The 23,626-nt window shown below is 49.0% G+C and overlaps 1 protein-coding gene across 1 annotated transcript in view; it reads right to left on the bottom strand.

The window, feature by feature from the left end:
- LOC128278029 (serum response factor homolog) overlaps window positions 1-18,883 on the bottom strand; it is a 109,547-nt gene extending 90,664 nt beyond the window's left edge. Inside the window, exon 1 of the mRNA XM_053016663.1 lies at window positions 18,150-18,883. Within this exon, the coding sequence (XP_052872623.1) occupies window positions 18,150-18,671 (522 nt within the window). The 5' untranslated portion in view covers window positions 18,672-18,883. The remainder of the gene's footprint in view (window positions 1-18,149) is intronic.
- Between the last annotated feature and the right edge of the window lie 4,743 nt (window positions 18,884-23,626).

Below are 23,626 nucleotides of genomic sequence, written 5' to 3'. Positions count from 1 at the left end.
AGCAATTTATTGAACAGTTTGTTCGAAACCTTTCGTCCAGTATGAACATCCGTTCGTGATCCAGATCTAGCAATTGCAACACGTCTCCTTAACCAAACATGATCGTTACGGTTTAGAGCAACATTTGGAAACAGCGTCTTTATGAGCCTGTATGCAAAAAAAATACCTTTTTTTTATATCAATTCAGGAATGCTTTGCAGGCTTCCTTATTCGCGTTCAAAAACCCCGGTTGATTTGTTGACTCAAACACTATTCTACTTCCTTGCAAAACTTTCCATTTTTAATATCATCTTAAAGTTTTACATTAACGCACAATGCAATGAGAATAATAAGCGAAGATCAAACAATAACAGCCAACCACTCACACACCGGAGTGTTCTCATTCAATGAATTCGAAACATTCGAAACATTTACTTTTAATTTGCTGCACGGCGACGACACCGGGCGGATGAGAGCGAGCGGTATGATGTAAAACCCGGTCCCCCGGATTGTCCCCGGACAGGTTACCCTCCACATCCCACCTCACGACCCATCCGGGCGGCGCATTGTTTATCGCGCCGTTCCGCGGCGTTCTTCCGAAAGCGACAGACGAAACGCGCTTAATCGAATATTCGGGTCGGATGGCGGCCGGCCCGTCCGGTCGTCTCCGAAGGGTTCTCGCCCGCTACACAATCCCACCCGTCCCCCGTTGCATGTGGCTGGCTGGCAAAGTGTGAATTTATGTTTGAACATATGTTTCTCATTCCCTGGTTGGGCGCGCGCGCCCGCGATCGCGTAGCTCACTTTCAAGTTTTCGGCACTTTTCGGAACGCCTGAATGGAGCGGGACGGCTGCAACTTTCGAATGGAGGTTTTTTTTTTGTCGAAGACACAGCCGCCGCCGACATCCGGCCAGCCGGGGGTCGGTGCGGCCGAAGGTGCCAAGTACTGCAGTGCCCTCCTCCGCCGCCACCGCCCATTAAAATGGCGCACGGAGCGCGGTTGCAAACGGTTGCGACTGCAGGACCGCCGACCGAGGACCCACGAAACGGTGGCACATCTTGCACTCTCACCTTCCCTGCCACGGATAAGACCCAAAAGACAAAGCGCAGGGGAAGGCGCAGCCATGGTGTGGGGAGCAGTGCGCAAAATTAGCATAACCTCCACGGGGCCAGCGGTCCGTGAAGAAGTGTGAACAAACGTAACACGGGACTTACGTGGCGGTGGCGGCTGCGGCGGATCGAAACTGTGATCTTCCGACGTCGGATTCCGACAAACGAAGGACCGGCTGCCGCTGCTCGACTGGACAAAGGTGCAAAATAAATAAATAATAAAATCACCAAACAAACTCCAGCGACACAGTGGCTACGGATTTTTAGCTTCCCAACACACACACACACACGTGCGAATTAAAGGGGCGCGTGTTTACGCGGGAGGGTGCGAGTGGTGCGGCATTCCGCAACTGGTGGCCACGCCGAGAACGCGCGCCGACGTACTTCGAGCACTTTTTTCCGGCCCCTGGAAGAGCTCATGCTGCAGCACACGACCGACCGGTCGCTGCTGGAGGTTGATTAAACATAAGCATCCACCCCGAAAGGAACCCGGTAATCCGTAATCGTCCACCACCCGGGGCCCGAGCCCGTCGAGAGGTCGAGAGTTAAAAATGCTTTTTGTACTTCGGTCACAACACAAATAGTTTTAAAATTCATGAGATGCTTCAAATACGCGAGGCGCGCGCGAGCCATGTAAGTAGAACACCCACGACCGACCGCGACCGCGACCGACGGATCAGCGGATGAGGGCGACCTGGGCTGGGCCCCTCCCCGGTTAATGGTTTCCCGCAGCACTTAGGTGTTAATATAAACAACATTTTGCTCCCCGAACCAGCCCCCGGTGGGGTTCCTGTGTCACGAAACGGAGCGTGGTGGCATTGGTAAAGGGGTCTACTTAAGACATGAACGGCCATAACGGCAATAAAAAGGAAAAATCCTACGCAACACAATCGTAAATTAGAAATATGAACCACATTAAACTACAAGGATAAAGACGAAAGTCGGGAAATATTCAAAACGAGAATAATAAACTTGCAATACTTGAGAAAAATGGACAAGAAATGAAAACAAGTTAACAACGTGGACTACTTCTTATGTGAAATGGAACAAACAAATGCTATAAACAAATTGAATGCAATTGAAATTGAAACATAACAAAATGTATAGAAAACCTAATTCCAAGTGAATAAGGGGCACAATCAAAGAATCATCAAAAAACCGGTAAAGGCTAAGAAAGGTTCAAAGAACTCAAAAAAAACAATGAATAATAAATAATAGAAAATAAAGAAAATGAAGTAAATAGTGTTTAAGCAAACGTGTCTTGTTCGAAAGAAAAAACCAACAGTAAGTTACAGCGATATAATAAAGTTGGTTTAAGATGAACAAAGAAAAACCCATGAAAACAATTATCAACAAAACAACATTAACATTAACAACAAAAGAAAAATATTACGAAAACCTTACACACAAAAATTAACGAAAACAAGAATGAAAAATAATGCCAAACGTACCAAAACAAGTAAAAAATGGGAGTAATAGGTCGTGGGTAAAAAATCTAAAATACAAAACATAAACCGTACAAAACACACAGAGTTTGAATCAACACAAATCAAATTTAAGCCCATAATAGAAGAAGACTATAGCTGAATCATCCCACCGAAGCAAGATATGATCGCAAAGGATAAGATCATCATCGAAAAAACCAAGAAAAGCCTTATGAGATATTCCTATAGCTTCCAGCTGGCTGCGAGCCTCTTGCGGAACGGGCTCGTGTCCCAGAAAACCGTCAACCAGACCCGAGACGGAAGTGGTCATAAAATCTGATGGCGATGATGACTACATTTCGATAACGGCCCCAGCCGGGACCCAACTTCCCCGAAAAATTAGTCGCTGCCCAAAACCACTCAAAATTCGCCGCCGTGTCCCCACCTACCGTGAGATACGAAGACAAGCCCGCTACGTCTCTTACATGCCTGCGTCTGTTGATAAGCATCTTGATAAGCGACACGACGCGAAACTGCTTCAAGCGTCGCTATCCGTGGAATAATACTCCCCGGCGGGGTACGCTTTGGATCGGCACGGTGTTTGAACCAGTTCTAGCAGCCGTTCCACCATAGTAACAGTGTGCCTACACTCCTTATCTGTGTGTTATGCGTGTGTGCACGGACCACACTTTTCGACCTTTTTTTCCTGTCACTCCAGTCGAGCTGGTTTCGGGGGCCCAAAACCGCCCGAAAGGTGACCAACCCAGACAAAAAAAAACAAACGGCCAAAGTCTATATCACCGTCGAATCTCCACGGCAGCGCCGCCAATGTCATCGCCGACGACAACAATCGCACAAAGAGGCCCACAGGCCGCCTTTCGCAGAGCCGAAACACAATCGGGAGCCGAAAGGAAAATGCAACAAAACAACACGAAAAAATTTGTATTGAAAGCAATTGTTTCGAAACTTAACACTGCATAATAATCGCCCCGAGGGCACGTTCGTCCTCTGGGGTCCTTAAGGGGGATCCACCACAGGAAGATCGGTGTAAGGATCAACAGCACAAGCCCGAGAAGAAGAAAAACCCGGAAAAGAGCAGACGAATACTGGAGCGGTGCGCGATCGCGTTATCGCGTCCTTGTGAGCGCGATAATCCAATAAAATCCAAGAATTTGAACCCCTGAAAGAGGAGGGACTCCGTTACGTGTTATGCTGCCGAGTCGGCATCGTTTCTCGTGCGCAAACGTAGCATTGTGTGTTGCCCATTGGCTTCTAAGCCCATCGGCCCCCGCCGGCGGAATATTTATTTATTAGAGCACTAAGAAGAACGACGGCCTCGAGGTGCAAAACAGAACACGACGAGGCTGCCGTGAGCGTGAACCGGAGGCTGCAGCCGGTTCCCCGCCCGGCCCGTCACGCAAAAGTGGCCAACAAAATGAAAAATGTAAACCGCAAAACGGTAGCAAAACAGAAGCCAACGCCGAGCACATATTGTCAGACGGTCAGATGGTCCACGGACAATAATAATATCATTTTCTTTATGCACTGCCCACCATCTCTAAGGCTCTCTCTCTCTCTCTGATCCTTCTTCTGGCTGCCATTATTCGGACGAAGGTCCTGGTCGCGCTCCCGAACTGGGCTATCAATTTCTGGCCCAGACACCCTGGCACTACTATGCAGGATGTGCTGGGCGTGCAACATTATGCGAAAGAATGCACGCGGTTGTACACCCCGAGAGAGAGAGAGAGGCACAACGGTTCGGTTATTTATGATGCTCGATCCGGAAGCCGGTCGACGGGCCTTTGCGGTAACAGATATGCAAACCGCACCACTGTTGCGCTCGGGCAGAAGTCAACAAGAAGCACACAAAAAAAAACCCCGGGAAGCAGTCATGGAGCAAACGCCCAACACGGGGACGCCGGGCGCAAAAAAAAAGCGAAACGAACCCAGCCGTGTTTCGACAAGATGTAAATGAACCACATTTAGTTCCGAGGCTCCCCACAGTAGTTCCTTCCGCGAGTGCAGCAGCGTCGTCGCCTTCGCCCACGTTGGCCGCGCGCGGCTCGCGCTGGGCTGAACTTGTTTTCGCTGCGGGCGCAAAACGCATAAATTTATGAATATGAACCATAAAATCAACACCTTTCATACCTTCCTGCGTTCCTGTCCGGAGGCCCTTATTAGTGGGTTGACTTCGGCACGTCAGGCTTGTTGCCTGACGTGGCTGGTTGTGACGCGTGATGACTCGAGAACACAATTAATTTAAGCCAATTGGGTAAAATCGTTTGCACACGTTGAATCGCTCATGTTGAGCCAACAATAGGAGGGCCACTTTGGCTATGATCAGCGAAAGCGGACGACCCAGAGTTATGTTGGATTCTTTCGTGACTTAAATGCTTGGGAAGCAAAAATTTACTGATTGAGAAATGTCCTGAGCATAAAAATGGTAAGAATCTGGCATATGAAACCAGTGAACTTAGAATAAATACTTACAATAATGAGCTTTTTATAAAACAGTCCTTAAAAAGCGACAACTTTTACGCTTCAAAAAAACTCTTTAAAAGAAAATCACATTTTCATTTTATTTTCCATTTGTTTGTTGAAAATTTATTTTCGGTTATTCTCATCTTACACCTTTTCACTGTTTACAATAATTTGTTCCACCTTAAGTTAGTTCCACAAAAGTGGGCGACAAACATCCACAAGAAACACCCTTCGCGCAAACGAAGCAACAAAATCAAAGAGAACGATGTTTGATGCTGCGCTTCGTCACTAGCCGAGTGGCCGATCGCGCACTGGCCAACTTACCGGCCAAAGGAACCTTCCTTTTTTTCCCGTTTTTTTGTTTTGTCGCCTTCTTCGCGCGAAGGAAATAGAATTCAATTCCCGCCGATCGATGAGCGCATTTTCTCTGTTCTCCACCAAACCGCACCGCACCACCGCAGGGCAACCAACGAGTCAACAGAACAATCGATCAATTATCGGCGAAGCACAAGAGGTGCGAACAAACCCGCCAACTCTTCGCGCGCAACGTGCACCGATCCTCGAGCCTCGAAAGGAGTGCACCGCGGGAATCGTTTGTACCGGACTTATGTTCCGATAGCGATCGCGATAATTGTCACTCGCGGCCCACTCCGTAGCCGTGCTTATCGCGTTTTGCGCTTTCAGAAAGCGTATTCATCTGTCTCTCTCATGCTCCCGCCGGCGCGCAGGGATTGAATATTTATGTTGCCTTACACGATCATCTCTTTCCGTTGCGCATCGAGCTATTTTGCTGTCCGAATTAAGTACGATTTGTATTGATTTTGGAAAACCCTTCTTCCTTCTATCTTCTGTTTGTATCACAAATTAATGTAAAAAAGATTTTACAACTAAAATTTGCCAATCTACAGCGAGCCAGCTGACAGATGGAAGTTCAACTTCTGAAACGGATTCTTTCCTTGGACCAGACCTTCAACTCCCAAGCGATGTACTATGAGCTCACCATCGGTAGGTTTTGGCAAAATAATCGTTATACTACCGTGAGTTTTTAAACTGAGTAACGTTTTAGAATCTTAAAAGGGCCAAATATTACTTTCCATCAGACTTGAAGTAACACATTACTGTGACCTGTTGGTTTGAGGCCTTATGATTTTTTTCCAACCGGCCAAACTGTCAACAAAGAATACTATTATGTGGTGTTATGTGTCGCGTTTGCGTAATCCTATCCGTCGAAACCGATCGGATTTGTGGAGAGGCAATCCTTATTTCAACTTCCTCGCAATGTTTTTGCATCACATTTTCGTGATCATTTCGCCACAAACTCGACCCATACACCATGTGACTTCTGAATCTTCATCAAGCTCAAGAGACCCATTGGAGGACACCTTTTACAGACGATAGTTGAGATAGAAGCAGAAACAAAGAAATTGTTGAAGACTATTCCAAAAAAAAACATTGCGAACCGTTTCGAAAAATGAAACAAATGTAGACAATGTAGTATTGTATAGAGTAAGGGTTATTTTAAATAGATGATATAGATTTTGAAGCATAAATAATTATTTTTCGAATTATAGGCGAATTCCCGGCATGTTTTGGTGAGAAAATTCCTGTTATTTTTGGTCACTTTAATAGCACTTTTTTTTAGCAAGTGCACAATTTTCACATAAAAAAGATTTCTCTTAAAAATCGTTCTTCATTACTGTGACTTTTCATAATTTAAAAAGTTCAAATTCAAACGATTTTCGGGTCGCTCGGATAGATTACGTGCACTTCCAATGGCTCCACGCGAGTATTTCTTCCCCAAGATAACCCCATCGTCTTCGCCGTAGCCTTCGGAATGTAGACTCTCCTTAGTCGCCTATTAGGCGACGTCGACAAGGAATGACAAATGACCAGCGGGCGGCCGCGCGAGCCATTTCTCATTAACTCCACTTATCCACTCCAGCATCGCCAGACAGACCCCAGAGCGTGGCGGGTGCCCTCCCAGAAAGGAGCATCCCAATGCAAACCCCAATCACACGGGATACAATGCCAAACCAATATCCATAATCATAATGCAATCAATCGCCCTAAACGCCGCGGTATTTATGTTTGCGTTCCGAAAAACAAAAACCCGTCAAAAATCCGACGAAAACAAACGAACGTCAAACAAAGCGCGCCAAACAAATAGCATAAACGCGAAGCGGACTGCGACTACGCGCGGTTCGCCCGTGAATGGGTTTATAATTAAAAGATTAATGTTGCGCGCTGCAGGACCCCACCGGCGGCACTAGCGGCGGCTCGGTTAGCGCACCTGCCGCTGAGCCGCTCAGAGCGATGAGTTTTCAAAACAGCTCCCCACGATCCGGTGGAGATCGATGGATGGATGACTGGTGGATGAGAAGTCCCATTATCCCCGACTATCAGGCAGCCGCCATCGATCGATCGATCGACCGATCGCCGCGGTTATGCACCATTTTCCCCAGCACGGACATCGACACCTCCAGCCCAGCATCCAAGCCGGGTCGGAGAAAAAAACTCATTAAATCTGGTGCGCTTCGGTGCTGCGACCTGAAAAGACCTGCGCAAGATGACACATCTCGCGCGCGTTGCTTTCCCAAACACCCACCCACTGCCACCCGTCGAGGGATGCCGGAGGGAGCAACCTATGTAAATACATGGCGACGTCGACGGCCGTCGAACGGCGGAACAGAAGAAACGGAACGTACGAAGATTATTCCACCATCAACTCTCCTCCGAACTCTCCCCCAATCACTCGGCTCAGCTCGGCTCGGAAGCTTAGCGAGGGCATAGTCTTAGCCACCGCGCCAGTGTCCGTCCCCTGGTTGGGCCCAAAGTGTCAAATGATTAATGGTGCAAATCGCCTTAACACCGGCGGATCGATCGCCGGAGAAAACGCGATCAGCGCCGCCGCCGCAGGACCTTCGCCTAGTGGCGGTCGGGGTCGGGGTGCCTAAGCATATCATTATGGTGTGCGAAATAACAACAGAAGAGCGCGACAAAGCGACTCTTTTGCCTGATCATTGCCCATCGATGCATCGCGCGCCTCGAGAGTTTGACATAATTTAGGCCGCGGGCGAAAGGATAATAAATCTACATGATCGTTTTCGGTTGGGGGCTTCGGTTCGGGGCTTTGACTTTTTTGCTTTCATTTCGAACGATGGCAGATAAGTTTGAGGCGTCGTTTGGCACCTGTTTGGCGGTTGTTCCGGGAAGCACCTTTGCGTACCTTTTATCCGGGAGACGATGGAATGTGCACACGAGTGGATCAAACGTTCCGCGGACAACAGTGCGATCGACTCAAATTGTAAAAAAATAAACCCCATTCCGGTCACATGTGGCCAGTAGCTGCCGTTCGATTGCTGACGGTTCAAGCAAAGCAATGGCTGCAAAAATATTATGAAGGTTTCGGTCTACCGAAAACTCAATCTGCTTTGTTGTTGATGCTTTGACTTGAGTGCTTCACTGTTTTGCATGAGCACTGGTCCATGGAACAGCTGTTGTCGGTTCGAGCGCTGCAGCGACCGGAACAGCGTGCCGTTCGCGCTCTTACCGATCGTTGTTTGAAACTGTTTCAGCGTGATGTTAGGTTTTTCTGCGGCAGAATGTAACAATTGTCATGCCAATATGAGGGATTGTCAAAATCGAAGCATATTTGGTGGCTAAAAAATTGCTGTTTGGCGGCCATCAAAGAACAACGATTAAGGAATCGATTGAATTGCTTGAATTGCCACTGTAACTTGGCCACTATAACATATTGTATATTATACGAGGTATCTTCACAAAAAGTCGTGTTAGTAAATCGAATGGCACGAGCCAATCGATACATTCAGGTTATTCAGCAATATCTCTAATGGTGACTCGACGATTGGCCAACGCTATTTTCCACACTCGGGCTGGCTCGGGCGCCCGATACGCTTTTCTACATCTCTACAAAACTATAAACAAGGTGCAAGAAATAAATTCTCGAAGAGAAAAGTATAAATTAGCAAGCATTTGTGAAAGAAACAAACAAACAAACAAAAACTGATTCGATAAAGCAAAACAAACAAAACGTACTGTAAGTCGATAAATCACAGAGAAGGACATTTCAAAATGAAACAATAAAGTTGGCTAACAAGCAAACTGTAACCAGCGGGGCAATCAGAATGTTTCTATTAATTAGTTACCTTTACATACTACTAATGAAATCATGAGCGCAATTCATTAGCTAACAACAGTATTAGCCGACAGTAAGTGATGTGCATCAAATGGAGCAAACAACACACGCAGCAAGCAAGACGCGATTGCCAAAAGCAATAAATATGCTGTCAGAAGCTTCAATGGTCCCTGCCTGGGGGCGGCCTCACGCCTGGCCCACGAAAATCTAATTTGTCGTGTCCGCGCGCCTCTCGGTGAATCATAAGATTTTGCGCGACACCCGAACCCCGGAATTGGCCGGATTTTTTGGCCGCAATGCGGTGCGATATTTTTAAAGGTAACATACCGAACGAGCGAGAGGGAGCGAGTGCGAACCCCATCGTTTGCCTTGTTTGCCCGAATTAAATCCCGAAACCGATTACGCATTATTGTTTATGTGCGCTTCTCGCGCACACACACGGGACCACTCGAATCCCGGGACAGGGATGTTGGCAATTTTCGCGAGCCGAGAGCGCCGTGAATGAGCCCCGCTACATTGTGGCCAAAATAATTTCCCCATTTTCTTTTCTATTTTATTTGCTACATTCGCGCATCTGCCTTTCGGAGTGTCTGCTCATCCGCCTGGTGGGCATGCGGCCAGTAAACTGCACGCCGGACGGCCACGGCCCGGGTTGGTAGTCTCAATAATGTCACACCGGCGGACATGTGTCGTAATACGCAGCAAAAGGTGGTTGTCATTTCCCAGCCACAACACGGAAGACGATGATCGTGCTGATGATCGCGAGAGTGAGTGAAAGAGAAAGAAAGAGTCGCGTGGGGGTCTTTGTCTCCTCCCAAACTGTTCGTATTGCTTCGACTTCCCCGAAAGTCCACCAAACGTGGGTGAGTGATCGGATGGCGCGGAGGCTGGGGACGGTGTACAAAATTCAACATCGAAAACAGACACTCCGCGCTCGCCCACTCAGCTCATTCCCCTGACTCAGCTCATTCTCTCGCTACAGCTCATTTAAGCCCAAAAATACGCACCAAAATACACCCGAAGCCGGGAAAGGTATTCATGGCGCGCGGCACGCGGCGCACTGCGGATACGGGAGACGGTGGACGGCACGGGGGGGGAGGGAAAGCGAAAATGTCGGGACCCGTAGACCACCGAACCCCGGCGAGCAGGCGGAAAAACCTGCGGGACGATCGCGGCCAACATGCGTCGATTGCGTCGTCGGTTGTACGGGTGTGCGTGTGTGAAACGCTCTTCTCCCGCGCGCTCCCGGAAAAGTGTCCGCGGGTACCGGGGAAAAACCCCCGCAGCTCGCGTCCTGCGAGCAAAACAGCGTGGGGCTGCTATTTGGTCGGTATTTTCGCTCTCTATATTTAGACCATTTTCGGACGATCGACGACCGACCGCGAGCTGCGCGCACGTTTTGCGTATGACGTGGTCATCTCCCGTGGTCCCCGCTCCACATCCTCTCCCACGGTTTTTCCTTCGTCCGTCTAGCGACCAGGGAGTAAGATTAGCCACGATCGCCGTTCTGGGGAGCAAAATCACACTCGACCACTGCCGATGCTCCCCCGGGTCGCGCGTGCGTGTGTGTGTGCGTGTGTGGTTAGACCGCGTAACCTATTTTCCTAGCCGTGTCAGTAGTACCAAACACACAGCGAACACGGATTTTCATTCTCGATCCGCGATCCACTGGCAGTCCCAGGCGGACACGATTCGGTCGATGAAAACGGGCAGCAGCAAAAGTGGGCACGATTTTAGTGAAGTTATTAAAGTGAACAGTTATTTAAATATTAAATTACATCATAAGCGGAAGTTGGTACTCGTAGGACGTGATCTTAAATGAAACCGGGATTCCGAAAAGAAAAACAGACGTTTGTAGGATTAAAGCAGAAAACTTTAACTTATTCAAAGTATTTTTCATCGATGGCCACACCATTCTGCCACATTTTCGAAAGAATCCCGTTTCACCAGGTTCGACAAGCTCATAATAGATCTAACCATTCCGATCCGACCTAACACAGATGATTGATTCCCGTCTACAGGGATTTGGCCGTGCAACCGATGGTGATGGTTCTCCTGGACTTAGGAAAGATCTTTTACGCTTAAACTCCGCAAAATGAATCCACTTTTCATTTGAAAGAGCCTAAGGTAGTCGAAATTTTATTCCAAATTCCCATCACGTTTTGCCCAGACGTGAGTACTTGGATTTTTAGATCATCTTAAAAACCTTACTGAGGATTTGCCACACTATAAAAAATAGTTTGATGCTAATCCCTTCACGCTCTCCTTGAAATCCAAAATATTTCTACCTTTTCCCAGTGTTTTATTAAAAACCCATTGTTTTATGTGATGATCCATTCTCAAATAATCCAGCTGTCGTTTAGATGTTGGTGTCATCACTTTTCGATTCACCCAAGGCGCTCTCCCGTCCGAATGATCATCATCGTTGCGGTCACATCGCAATTCGGCGTTAGCGAGTGATGAATTCGGTGCGTTTATTTAGCAAAAACCGGGCACCAAACGACGGTCGACCCGATCCGGTCGTTCTGTTCCCACAGGGCTGCCCAGAGCGTTACGTGTGCCGAACACGGAAGCGCAAAACGTCGTTTAGTGGAGCAAAAGGCACACGTTGCCAAAATATCGAAACATACCACCAGCTCAGGCCACGGCGAGGAGGCGAGAACCGTGGTTTAAAGTCCACCGTCAGTCACGGAAAAGCGGACGGAAAATGGTCCTCAGCATAGCGAAGTGCGAACTTTCACTCGATTCGGCTTCGAGAGCGTTTCAACGAAAGTTATTAACAATTTAATAATTATACTAATCTAACCCCACTGTAGAGTCACCCCCTTCAATAAGGGCCCAACAATTGCCGAGGCCACCCCGGAATAAACCGCAAATCCGCATCCATAGTTTACGGTAAACCAAACAGAAGTTAATCATCCACCAATCCCACAACAAACAATCGAAAGTTCCACACCCAGCGACCCCGAACGGAACGGACGCCCCCCAAACACATCGATGATGCTCGGTCAGCATTAAACTCGACAGAAAAACCGAAGAAAAAACCCGAGGTTCTCGAGGCCAACAAAGAACCCGAAGAAGTCCCGTACGACCCCCCCCAATCACGTTCTCCACGCACACCTAGAACACGTCGTCTGAAACCGCCACAAAAAATCAAGCGACCCCGGCCCGAATTCCTTGACAGACGACCCCACCGAACGGCAGGAAGGGTTGCGCGGATGGAGCGCCACAAATTCCGATCCGGTGGTTTCTTCTTTCCCCGTTTCCCGACACGACGATCGACAGCAGATCATCGATCGCCGTTCGCCGATAAAGAGAGCTCGTTGACTCCTCGTTAAGTTCATTTTCTACGCCTTTAATTACGATGAAAAGAAGCTGATAAAACCCCAGAAAGGCACCCGGGAGGGCCGGGTGGTGGTGGCTCCTCCTCGCCGAGGTCAACGCGGCGCTTTCTTACGCGCCCTCCCCCAAAACACCTCCCCGGCCGGCCGGTTTCAGCCAGGCTGCGAAGTTAATGACTTCTTCACCCAACCTAGCGCGGTTCAGACGCGCCACCGGTCCCCCGGTGGCGCGGAGCAGGGGCAGGGGGGGACCTCAGACAGGGCGGTGGTGAGCAAAGTCGATTGATCGACAATCGATTGTTTTTCTCTTAGGCTGGGCTGGCTCCTTCCTTCCTGGCCAGAAGCCCTCGACGGGGCCGCCGCAGGGCCGTTAGACGGCCGATCAAAACATTAACCCAAACAAGTTCTACCCCCCGGCGGGGAGGGGGCCTAGCGGAGGACAGGGCAAGCACAATGGGTTTACAATTTAAAAGTAATTTAAGCAACAAGACACGGAGACGTGGCCAACGAACGAACGAAACGACGCGGAACAAATCGTCGCAACGGTTGCGTACTGATGCCGCCGCTGCTGCTGCTCCTGGGCTGCCCCATCATCAAATTTATGAGCCTCGCTTAGGGCGGTAGGACTACTCTGCTCAGGGCTGCGGGCATCTCTAATTGAAAAAGTGTTAATTATGTGATAGAGAGACAACTGGGCCACCGCCGGACACCTGAGGGTCTCCAGTGACAGAAGGTTCCACAGGGAGACCTGGCGGAACTAGGAAGTCTACGACGCGCGGAGAAGACGCCAGCAGCGGGGACTCTTATCTAGCGCCGCTGACGCACCGGTATTAAATCTTAAGACGCTGCAGAGGTCCGACTCGCCCCGTTCGCAACTCCGATAGGCGCTTGCGAACTTATCTAATCGCTGGCGCGAACTGCTGCACGCTTTCTGACTCGGACCTCGGGCGATGAAGGTCTAGTCGCCACGCGCAGGTCGCCCAAACCCCCCAACGTCTTATCGCAGGGGTCAGGGCACGGGCCTAGACCAACACCCCGCCGCCGTCCATAGGTCGGCTGGTCGGCGTGACTAACCACGGCCAGTGTGGCATTTCGGAATCGGCAGCACCACGGCAGATGCTTCCACCGGCAGCAACACAGCACCGTTAGACGTTAGAGGGAAACCACAGCACCCCACCGCCGCAGCCGCAACAACACACAACTGCTACCGTTGGAGGACCTTTTCCAACCCTTCGCCCAACGTCCGGCCGGGACCGGCGGGCGTAGTCCACGGTTTGCGTCGGGTGCTAGTGAATTTTCCGAATGCCGACCACCATTTTCCGGCCGACGGTGGCCAAACACGCCAAAGATGTAACACATGTGGGACCGCCCGTCCGCTCGCCAGTCTCTCTAACTCGCACCACAGGCGGCGCCCAGCAGCAGTCGAAAGGGAGAGACAACAGACCTCGCGGCATTCATTCATAGTAGCCGAGAAACCGAAACACGACGAGCACGACCCCGGGCAGATAGGGGACTCAGCTCAGCTCGACTGAGAGTAATTTGACCCAAACGAAATGTGTACGAAATGTGGAAATGGCATTCCAAATATAGGCCACCACGACCACCTTGGAGCTGAGTTGGGCTGGGCAATCGAACTCCATGCCAGCTTCCTCGGAATGACGGAGTTATCAATATGTTTGTTTTATTGTTAAAACGAACGGTCATCGCACTCTCCGGAACATACTGAAATACGACTCTATTCTTTTTATACATCGGTAGCCATTCCGTTCCGGGAACTCCAAAAGGAACCCCTCACAGGATAGCTGAGGTGAGGTTCCAAATTCCAATTCTTCATTTAAATTATTTCCAATAAGGGATCTTTATACAGTAATACATGATCATGTTCATGATCCCATAGCCACATGGATTACGGTATTTTAGCCTCTGTAAGAGCCACTTGAATTAAATTTAAATACAGTAAATTTTCAAAATAGGCCCAAAATCGCAAGTACAACATCTGAATGGCATTCAAGCGGACCGTTCGAGAAGTAGATTACAACGGCAAGTGAAAGTTTGACACCAACAGGAAGTCAATCTGGAGAGCCAGTATCAAAAGCAACTCTGTGAATGGCTCCTTCACGTTTGGAACAGTGTCAAGACACAAGCCATTGACAGCAAGGAACTTTAAATAACCTTATGAGAAAAGCTATGGTCCAGATGTTGAAGATGTCGCTGAGTGCTGCTTGCTGAGGGCTGCTTTAGAAGATTACATTTTTCCACCAAAAATAAGGTCAACTCTTATTCTAATGAGCCCACCCTGTTCGAGTGGGTGCACTCTCTGGGATTAGCCCGCAAATCCTCTCAGCTCATTAAAAGGGAATCGCAAACGCAGAACCGGAAGTGGATCGTAAAGTGTGAGGCGGATAATCTCCCGGTGGATCGAAGAAAGTGATCATAAATCGTGCGGGTGCGGGTGTTTTAGGGTGATCGCCATGAAACGTGTTCCACATTCGGGAGGGGGCATAAACTGGCCCCCCGCAAATCAGTCTTGAGCAGTACGTTGAGTGAACTTTAACACACCACGAACGCCACGCGGTAGCTCGCAGCCTGCGCAGGAGATCGTGATCAGGTCAGCGGACGGACACCGGACCGGCAACCGTGTGGTTATCGGCCGGGTCTCGTTTGCGGGCCTCAAATTAAGCCATCCCACAGGACTTTAACACTTCGCCGGTAAGTGCCGCCAAACACGCAAACCTTATCAAAGGTCGCTGCTGCTACTGCTGACCGGAAGAACCGGTTCGTCATCATCTTCAACGTGGCCCCGTAGCGGTCACTGGCAGTTTGCGCGGTTCGCGCGTAATTTCACACCCTAAAAATCGGGCTGCGTAAGCAAAAGCACGGGCAGCAGGCACCGTAAAACACGTAAACGTCTAATTAAGGCGGCCCCACCAATTATCCTCCAGGCAGATTTCCCGCCCCGAGGGGTGTCACGTTAGTTGCTGTGTGTGTGTGTGTGTGTGATCAGTTCCCAAAGCTTAATGCCAGATGCCTCCAGATCCAGTGCAAAATTGCTCGGTGGTAAAATTGGGCCTTCAAAAATACACAGCGATTCGAGCAGTTTCGAGCAGTTTTATTAATAAGCGATTTATTTCTACAATGGACGTTGCAGACTAATGGGCCACCATCCTATTCCCTTTAAGATGTCGCGATCATGACGCTGATTCTTGTTAGGCTTGTGGAGTTGAACTAGGCCCACTCTCTGCTCGCACATCTTCGCGGAGAGGACCAGGTAACACATCGTAAACAACCAGTCAATGGACCGAAGGGATCAGTACATGCCACAAGCGGGTCACCTTCCCGTCGGAGCCAGCACAGCATCCTGGGACCCCAAAAATTGAAGTGCACCCCGAGTGAGTAACCCGAGCCGCCGCCGATAACACACTTTTTACGAGCCTGATAATGATGGCGATGATAAAAGTTGATGGTTAAAGATTAATTAAATTATAGCGTTGGCCGAAAACTCCCGTCGACCGATGATGATGATGAAACTCTTCGGCTCACAACCTCTCACGAAGAAACGCGCATCGCTCCTGACCGACAACAGCAGCAGCCTTGGGGCTTTGGCGTCTTCAGCGCGGTGTTGACAGTTGTGGTGCCGCCGCCGTTGCATTGGAACCGAGTGCGAATAAGTAATTGAATGTTGTTTCTCTCCCCGGGTCGCTCGCCAGAAAGATCGTTAAAGAACAGCTTCGCGGGGCCTACGCAATCGCGCGCTGCTGGGCCGCAATAAAATATTGGCCAAAAAGTGCGCGCCGAGAACGAGGTGCCCACGAAACTTCCTAACCAGCGTTCAGCTTCTCGCAAATAAAAAGAGAAAATCACAGTTTCCCCGCGCAGAAAGGAAGAGGTTCAGCCAAAAGGGGCAGGAGCCACTTGACCCTAAACCGGAGTCCGGACGCTTGGCTCAAAAATTAATGAACACATTTTATTGATGTTTTATTTATTTATTAATCTTCGGACCCGGTGCACCGCAGGGCCGCAGGAGTAGACACGCTCGACCGGCCGGCCGGCCTAAGGTGGATCCACCTCCGTCTTGGCTTCTTGGTGACAGGGCGCCCCACAGCGGGAGCGCCGGCCGGCCGGCCAGGAACGTGAACGGTGGAAGGAAGGTGGACGGCCCGAAATAAAAACGAGGACCACAAGGAGAAAGGGTGAATAATTGGCCATTCGACAATTACGAGCACACGTACACGAGCTCTCACTCTCTAATGTTTTGTCACCGCCGCCATTTGCCAGCGGATTCGCGCGCGGGCCGCGAACGTCGGCAGAGCTATGTTTTTGGGCATCACGTTAATGGCGCTCGCTTCTTATCACCGTTTATGCAAAGGCCGGTGTAAGTGTGCATCGTTAATTAGTGGCACCGCATTCCCGCATTTCTGGCGCTCGGCGCGAGCGCCCGGGCAAAGCAGAGTAATTATTTTATTATGAACAAACTCGAAGTAGTTTGTTCTTTTTAACGACAGTTCAATAATAGGGCTCTACAGTATGATCGGTGTCTGCTTTTGCCGTGGTCTCCCCTCGGGAGCAGGACGAAGCAATTGATTCTTTTCACCGATCGCTGTTCGGGGATCACGTTCTTCAGGACTCCGGTTTCGGGGGGCAAAAAGGTGACAGAAGCCGTGTTTTGGCAGATTATGTTTAAACGACGGCTGTTTTATCGCGCAACACGCGGCGACAAGAATTTTACTGCGATCATGTAGCTCACATTTTTGGTAGCGTAATCAAACGTAATTAATTGCCGCTTTATTTGGGAAGTTGTGCCAACAAGATGAAGGTTTATTTATTTATTTTGTCGAGCTTTTGTTGACGAAGAGCATAACGAACGCGGCCGGTGAATGATTGCAGTCACAAACTTGCGTTTTCTCTGCTTATCGTTTCCTTTTTTCATCTCTGTTGTCAATGGCCCGACCAGTCGAACGAATTTGGCCACCGTGACTCGGCCAGGGGATATAAAATTTCACAATCATGCTGCCCGGTTTCGCACCGAGAAGCCGTTATCAAACACGGCACACACAGCTCGATAAGATATCGCCACTCGAGAAACGCAGACTGGTCAAAACAATTTAGCACACGGAAGCGATAAGATAGCTCTGCTTCTGTCCATCCATTAACTGCCCTTTGGTGACCGATAAAGTGGGCACAACACGGTGCAAATCGCCGTAGGCGAATCTTGACCGATCGAGGAGGAGGCCTGGACTTTTTGTCCGTCGGGATGAAAGAACATCTGCGCGTAGCAACATGAGATCATAAGTGAACGCCCGACTGCGAATGAACCGCTCACAGCCGCTCAGTGGCACCATCCGCCGTTTGGATAGATTTCCCGTGAATCACAGCAATCCAATCGACGGTTCGTGGACGGATCGGACATTTTCGATCCTTGGCGGTGCAGTTGACTGCAACCGTGAGGCTCGAGCATCACTTCTTCCGGGTGCATTACGCGTTTCTAGCGACATATGCTGATTTTGAGCGAAAGCTGATTTTGACAGCTCGGCTTCGTTCATCGGCCACTCACTCACGCGAGGCGCCACTCACCGCACCACTCACGCGAAACGTCATAACATTGCGTATTGCGAACCGAACCAAAACAAAACAAACGGTACGCGCGGTCGCGGTCCTACCTTTTTCATGATGCCGGTTTTGCGCTTCGAGAACGTCGTGTACCGCCGCAGCTTGTTGTCGATGTACTCCATCTTGATCTTAACGCGACCCTTCGTCTTTTTGCCATTGCTCGGGGGCGACTTTTTCGGCTGCAGCGAGGTGTAGCTCTCGTCGACCACCTCGGACCCGACGACGGTGCACCCGTCGAGCCCGGTCAGCGTCTGCCCGGAGCCGACCACCAGCTGCCGGTCGTCGTAGCAGTCCGAGTTGGTGCGCTTGATACCACGAGATAAGCCACCCCCGCCGCCACCACCACCCCCGCCACCACCGCCACCACCACCGCCGCCACTACCGCACTGTGGTCCGTTCATCATGCCGGTCCCGCCGGAGCCACCGCGGGACATCGACACCTGCCCGACCAATCCGCCGCTGGACGGTGGACGCGCCAGAGACCCCCCGTTCGGGTTGCCGTAGATCTCTGGCGTTTCCGGCATCATGTACTGGAGATTGTAGCGCGTATCGCGCCCCCCGGTGGGATCCATTATTTCCCAAATTTTTGCGGCTTTTCTGGGACCGGTTCACACGAAAAAAATGTGCGCGAGTTCGCGCCGCCGTCGGATTATTGGCTGGCTGGCGTGCTACACGCACCCGCACACCCGCACCTTATCACAGCGCACAGACACACGAACGCACGCACGAACGCACAAAGCTCACGAGTCGAGCACGGAACTGCCTCGCCGGCGCGAGTGTTTGATGGAATTCTTCCGAACCGCAGAGCAAACCGCAACACTCCGCAGCCCTGACGGTGGCCTGAGAATACCTGGACCGAACCGCGCAGCCGGTCACGGGGAACACTTCTTCACTTCTTGCCAGAGCAGATGGCCCTTCCTTTCTTCTGTGTGTTTTACTCCGTTTTTCTTTCTCTTTTAGGCGGCGACGTTCTGACTCGCCGGACTCGCACTTCCTATGCACGCACGCACGAACGCGACAGCCGGGATGCCACCCGAAATTTGGCACGATCCCGACGGAACTGACCCGGTCCACGGAACCACGAAACTGACGTCGCGGTTCCGTCAGCCCACGGCCTTAGAAATCCAAAACAAACCGGACGTGAGTGGCGAGCGATTTTTGACAGCTTGCCGGCGATGAACGCGGGCGGTAAACACACACACACACTGAGTGGCTCTGTTTGGGTGGCGAGTGGCTTTGTGGCACAGGGTGATTAGAATGGCACGGGCACCGAGAAGTCGGATCAGGATACGAAGGTACACGTGGTTCCAAGGGCAGCCGGCAGCAAACTGGTGACCGATGACAGCAGCGGCAACAGGAAACAGCAACAGGATCCAGCAACGCTCCAGAAGGACGCTTCCTAAAACATCCTCGTTGTTCAGGCAGCAGCAGCAGCAACAACACGGCAGCAACAGCGACGGGAATGATGTCCGGCGGGAATCGGCTTCAAATCTGCAGCTTCGACGAAACAGAATAAAACAGCAACCCTCCTCGGTGGGAAATCTTCCTTTGCGTACTTCACTTTCTACGTTTTCTGACGAATGGGCATTCTTATTTTGTGTTCACACAGGCCACGTGTTGTTTTGCGTAGAATGTGACCGGACAACTTTGCAACGAGGAACGCATTCACTTTGGTAGTCGGCGGAAGACACGCGAACACACACCTTCCGGCTGGATGTTTCTGGCTTTCGAGCGTCTCCACTCGGGTTTGGCGGAAGGCAGAGAAAACTTCTCCGTTACCAAACGGACTTTAACGACACAGCGAACGGTTTTGGCAAAATCCCTCAATAAGGCGCCTGCAGCATGGCCGCGCTTCGGATGATTGCAGCAGCAGGTGGTGATCGCCGCACCGTTGGCGGTTGCCGTCGATCTTTCTCTCTCTCTCTGTATCTGGACACTTGTTTCGGAAAATCGATTCCGAAAAAGGGATCACCTCACGCAAATGGCTAATGGCTCCTGCCGAAAGTGGAACAATCGGAAACAACCAGCACGCACTCGGAACAGCGATCAGTAGCCGAAGGGCCAAAAGTCGCAGCAAAACTAGTCGCGTGGCGCGTAACCAAAAACGATCACCAAAAACCGCCCAAAACGTCCAATCGACAAACGTTCACTGCCGAGCCGGTCCGGGAAGCGCACGGCGTGAACCTGAACGTCAGATGATTCCAGCTGACCACCTCACTCCTCGCTCTGTCGATATAATAAAATTACGAAAATAAAATAATATCAACACGGACCCGGGGGCGCCGGTGTGAGTGCGATCGTCACCAGCTGCGGGTGTGTTGGTCGATCGACCGACGATCGTGTGTCGGTCGGCTTCGGCGAGCGTGGGGATGCTGCGATCGTATTCGGATTTTCCCCTCTCGGCTCGATCGTGCGTTTGTTTCCCCTGTTCAGCGAAAGCATAGCGCCAGAAAGCTGCGTACGATCATCGCTGACGTCACCAGGCACAGGGATACGCCTATTTTTACCAGCTGCTGCGTACCGTCGGATTTCGCGACTGTTTCAATGCAGCTTCGCGGACAAGCAGTGTGCTGGCAACCTGTTAAAGGACCGATTGCCGCCGGTTCACAAGGGATGCTAGCATTCTGTCGAATGGTTTCGAAGAACATTGGATCAAAGGACCAAACCTTTTCACCTCAGCCACAAGATGGGTGAGGAAGTGGCATTTATAACCGACTTTTCCGCATTTCCTTTTGTACAAATTCAAAAACTCTACAAAACACTGTTTGGCAAACTGCCAATGAGGACACGTATGGCTCTGCTTTCGTTGTTATAGTTTTTCCGCAGTGCGTCCTCTGTAAATGATAGTTATGAAATGCAAATGAGTGAAGAAAAACATGAGTTCAAAATATCAGGTTGGTTAAAAAGAAATCGACGTTTTTCACGATAGATGCCTTTAATGATCGATATCTCGTGAAGTATCGATCGTATAGTTTCAAATTTAGGCTTGTTTTAAAGCTGATTATTTACACTTCAAAAAATGCTTTTATTGTTTTTTATTTGTTCTATTCGTTTGTGAGTTACAGGGTGTTAACAATGAAGGTCAACGCAAAGAAAATTCGGGATATTTAACAGTTTTTGTCCGATAAAGGTGAAAATTCAGGCTAGGCCGCTGAAATTTCGCATGGTGTTCATGGTGCCGATACTCTAACAGCTAGCTGGGTGAAATTTTGGTTTCGTTGACACGTTTCAGTTATTTTTTATGTTAAAGATGCATCTCGGCCAGGCAGACACGTCATCGAAAATGTCGATAAAACCACAGAAATAATCAAAGCAGATCGGCATTTTAGTAATCAGAGCATCGGCCAGGAGCTAAAGATCAATCATCGAACAGCGTAAAGCCAGCTTCCGTTTTGCCCATCGTTTGCTAAAATTCTTCAGGAAACTTTTATGAAAATTCTACTTCCCTGATCTTCTTCGTAGCTTTATCCCTGTGATTGTTTCATGTTCTTCCTTTAGACATTCAACGAACATGAGAAATTAGATGCGAAAATAATTTGCCATGGAACAGTTTTTTTAACGAACCTGACACATTTGGTCATTAGAATAATCATTTGGTGATTAGTGAAAATATAAAATTAAGAAAATACTACTTTTAACCGTCAATTCAAAACCTTAATTTCGAATTCAACTTCGAATTCTCGTTCTCCTCTTCAAATTCACTCACTTTTATGGACATTTACTCACTGTGCCCGAACGTTTCCGAACATTTCCGGATTTTACTCGGATTTCGCTGGATACGCCTATTTTTCGAAAGCTTCCCCTTAAGTTTCCCCTTCCCGCAAAGTCACAAATCGCAAGTTTTGATTGGCTAGAAACAGAAGCTTACAATGTAATCTTAGCCTTGCATGTATTGTATTTGCTTCAATGTATTATTACACATTGTAACCGTTTAGCGAAAGAGTTTAAGTTAAGTATGATTAAGTAGTAATATTTGTCTACTCTAGTCTGGAACTTTGTATTGAAAGTCGGTACAGGCTAGCATTTCATGTACTAGTCGTTACAGTCCGACTAGTAGTATTTCATGCTATCAATCGATCCACATTTCCTTTTTTATCGCCAAAGTCCTAATTCTTAGAATAAGAAAGAAGTGATGTTAATCGAAATTAAAATTAAAACTTTAAGAACATCCAACTTGATTGGTAAAACACGATATCGCTTGGGGCACGATTTCTTAACTTGTTGCATAAAAGCTTCTGGAAATAGAAAAGCATTGTTGGAAATTCCCGATCAAATGAAATACTTTAATACACAGCATCGAAAATATTGAGTACGGCAAGCATACGTAAATGTTGGAGCAATATTTTAGGGAATAAATCAACAAATTTCTCAATAATTTTTTTGTTGTTTTTAAATTATAAGCAATCGCTGTCAGACTTCAGAACAGTTATCTTAATGGCTGTAGCCATGTGTCCCTTTGCATACTTCCTCCTATGCATAACTTATTTTACAAACCTTGTCCGCTACATCGGTCAATTTAGCTGCGACATAGATCGATCATGCACAATCGGCCAACTTCCGCCCACACACACAAAGACCGTTATTTCCGACTTGCCGCCAATTGTGTCAATACACCTGATGGTGCAGTTCCGAGTACAATCCGATTTGCATATGTAATGCGGTCCCGCGTGCCGAGAGTTCGTCAGATCCGCCGGAGCCGGACAATCGATGGGGCTGTCGGCGCGGGCTTTGGGCTTTTTGACGGCGAAGAACAATTGCGAAACCGCTACACAACGCGATTACCATATGATCGATTCCCGTTGTGTGATTAACCAATTTCATTGTTTGGCGGCGACTTCTTCCGCCCAAGCGCAGTCCTCCGCACCCGGAAGAGAGAGAGCGTGGCCGGGGCCGCGGACCGATGACAGCACCAACCACCCCAGCATAAACATTAGAAGTAAAATAATGCTGTTGACAGTTGCTCGTTAAACTGCGTCAATTCAACGGAAAAGGAAGTCGTGTCGGAATAGAGGAACGGCACCGCCAAACATAGCGCTCAGAGGAAGTTACTGGCTTTGAATCGTTAATGGGTAGAATTGGCGAAGAGGAATGTCGACATTACCATGAAATTTGTCAGCATCTTAAGCAACCTTTGGCGTGACAGAAATTTTAGACCCTGAAACTTGTGAAGAAAATAATTAAGTCATTCTTTCTTTGCACTTTGCTCTCCATTACTTCACTTTGTGCGAACGGTTCTAATTTCATGCACTTAATTATAAACAAAATGCTGTAAAACAAATAGTAAATAACTGATAAATATGTTTTTTTTTGTTTTTTATTTAAATGTTCTATGATATTGCATACTAGGAATACAAAGAAACTCCATAAAGTGCATATATTAACCGACCGAATCATGTTTGCTTTCGCTACTAATGCTGCTAATTAATAAGACCTCCCACGGCGTGGCAATAGGCTGCCGTATTCCGTGCATTCGAATCACATTATCACTTCTTATGATTCTCTGAATGAAGCAGCGCCCCGTGGCATA

The sequence above is a fragment of the Anopheles cruzii genome, chromosome 2 (genome assembly GCF_943734635.1).
Source record: "Anopheles cruzii chromosome 2, idAnoCruzAS_RS32_06, whole genome shotgun sequence".
Taxonomy (NCBI): domain Eukaryota; kingdom Metazoa; phylum Arthropoda; class Insecta; order Diptera; family Culicidae; genus Anopheles; species Anopheles cruzii.
The sequence above is the reverse complement of the archived record's forward strand: the minus strand, read 5'-3'. Positions and strand labels throughout refer to the sequence as shown.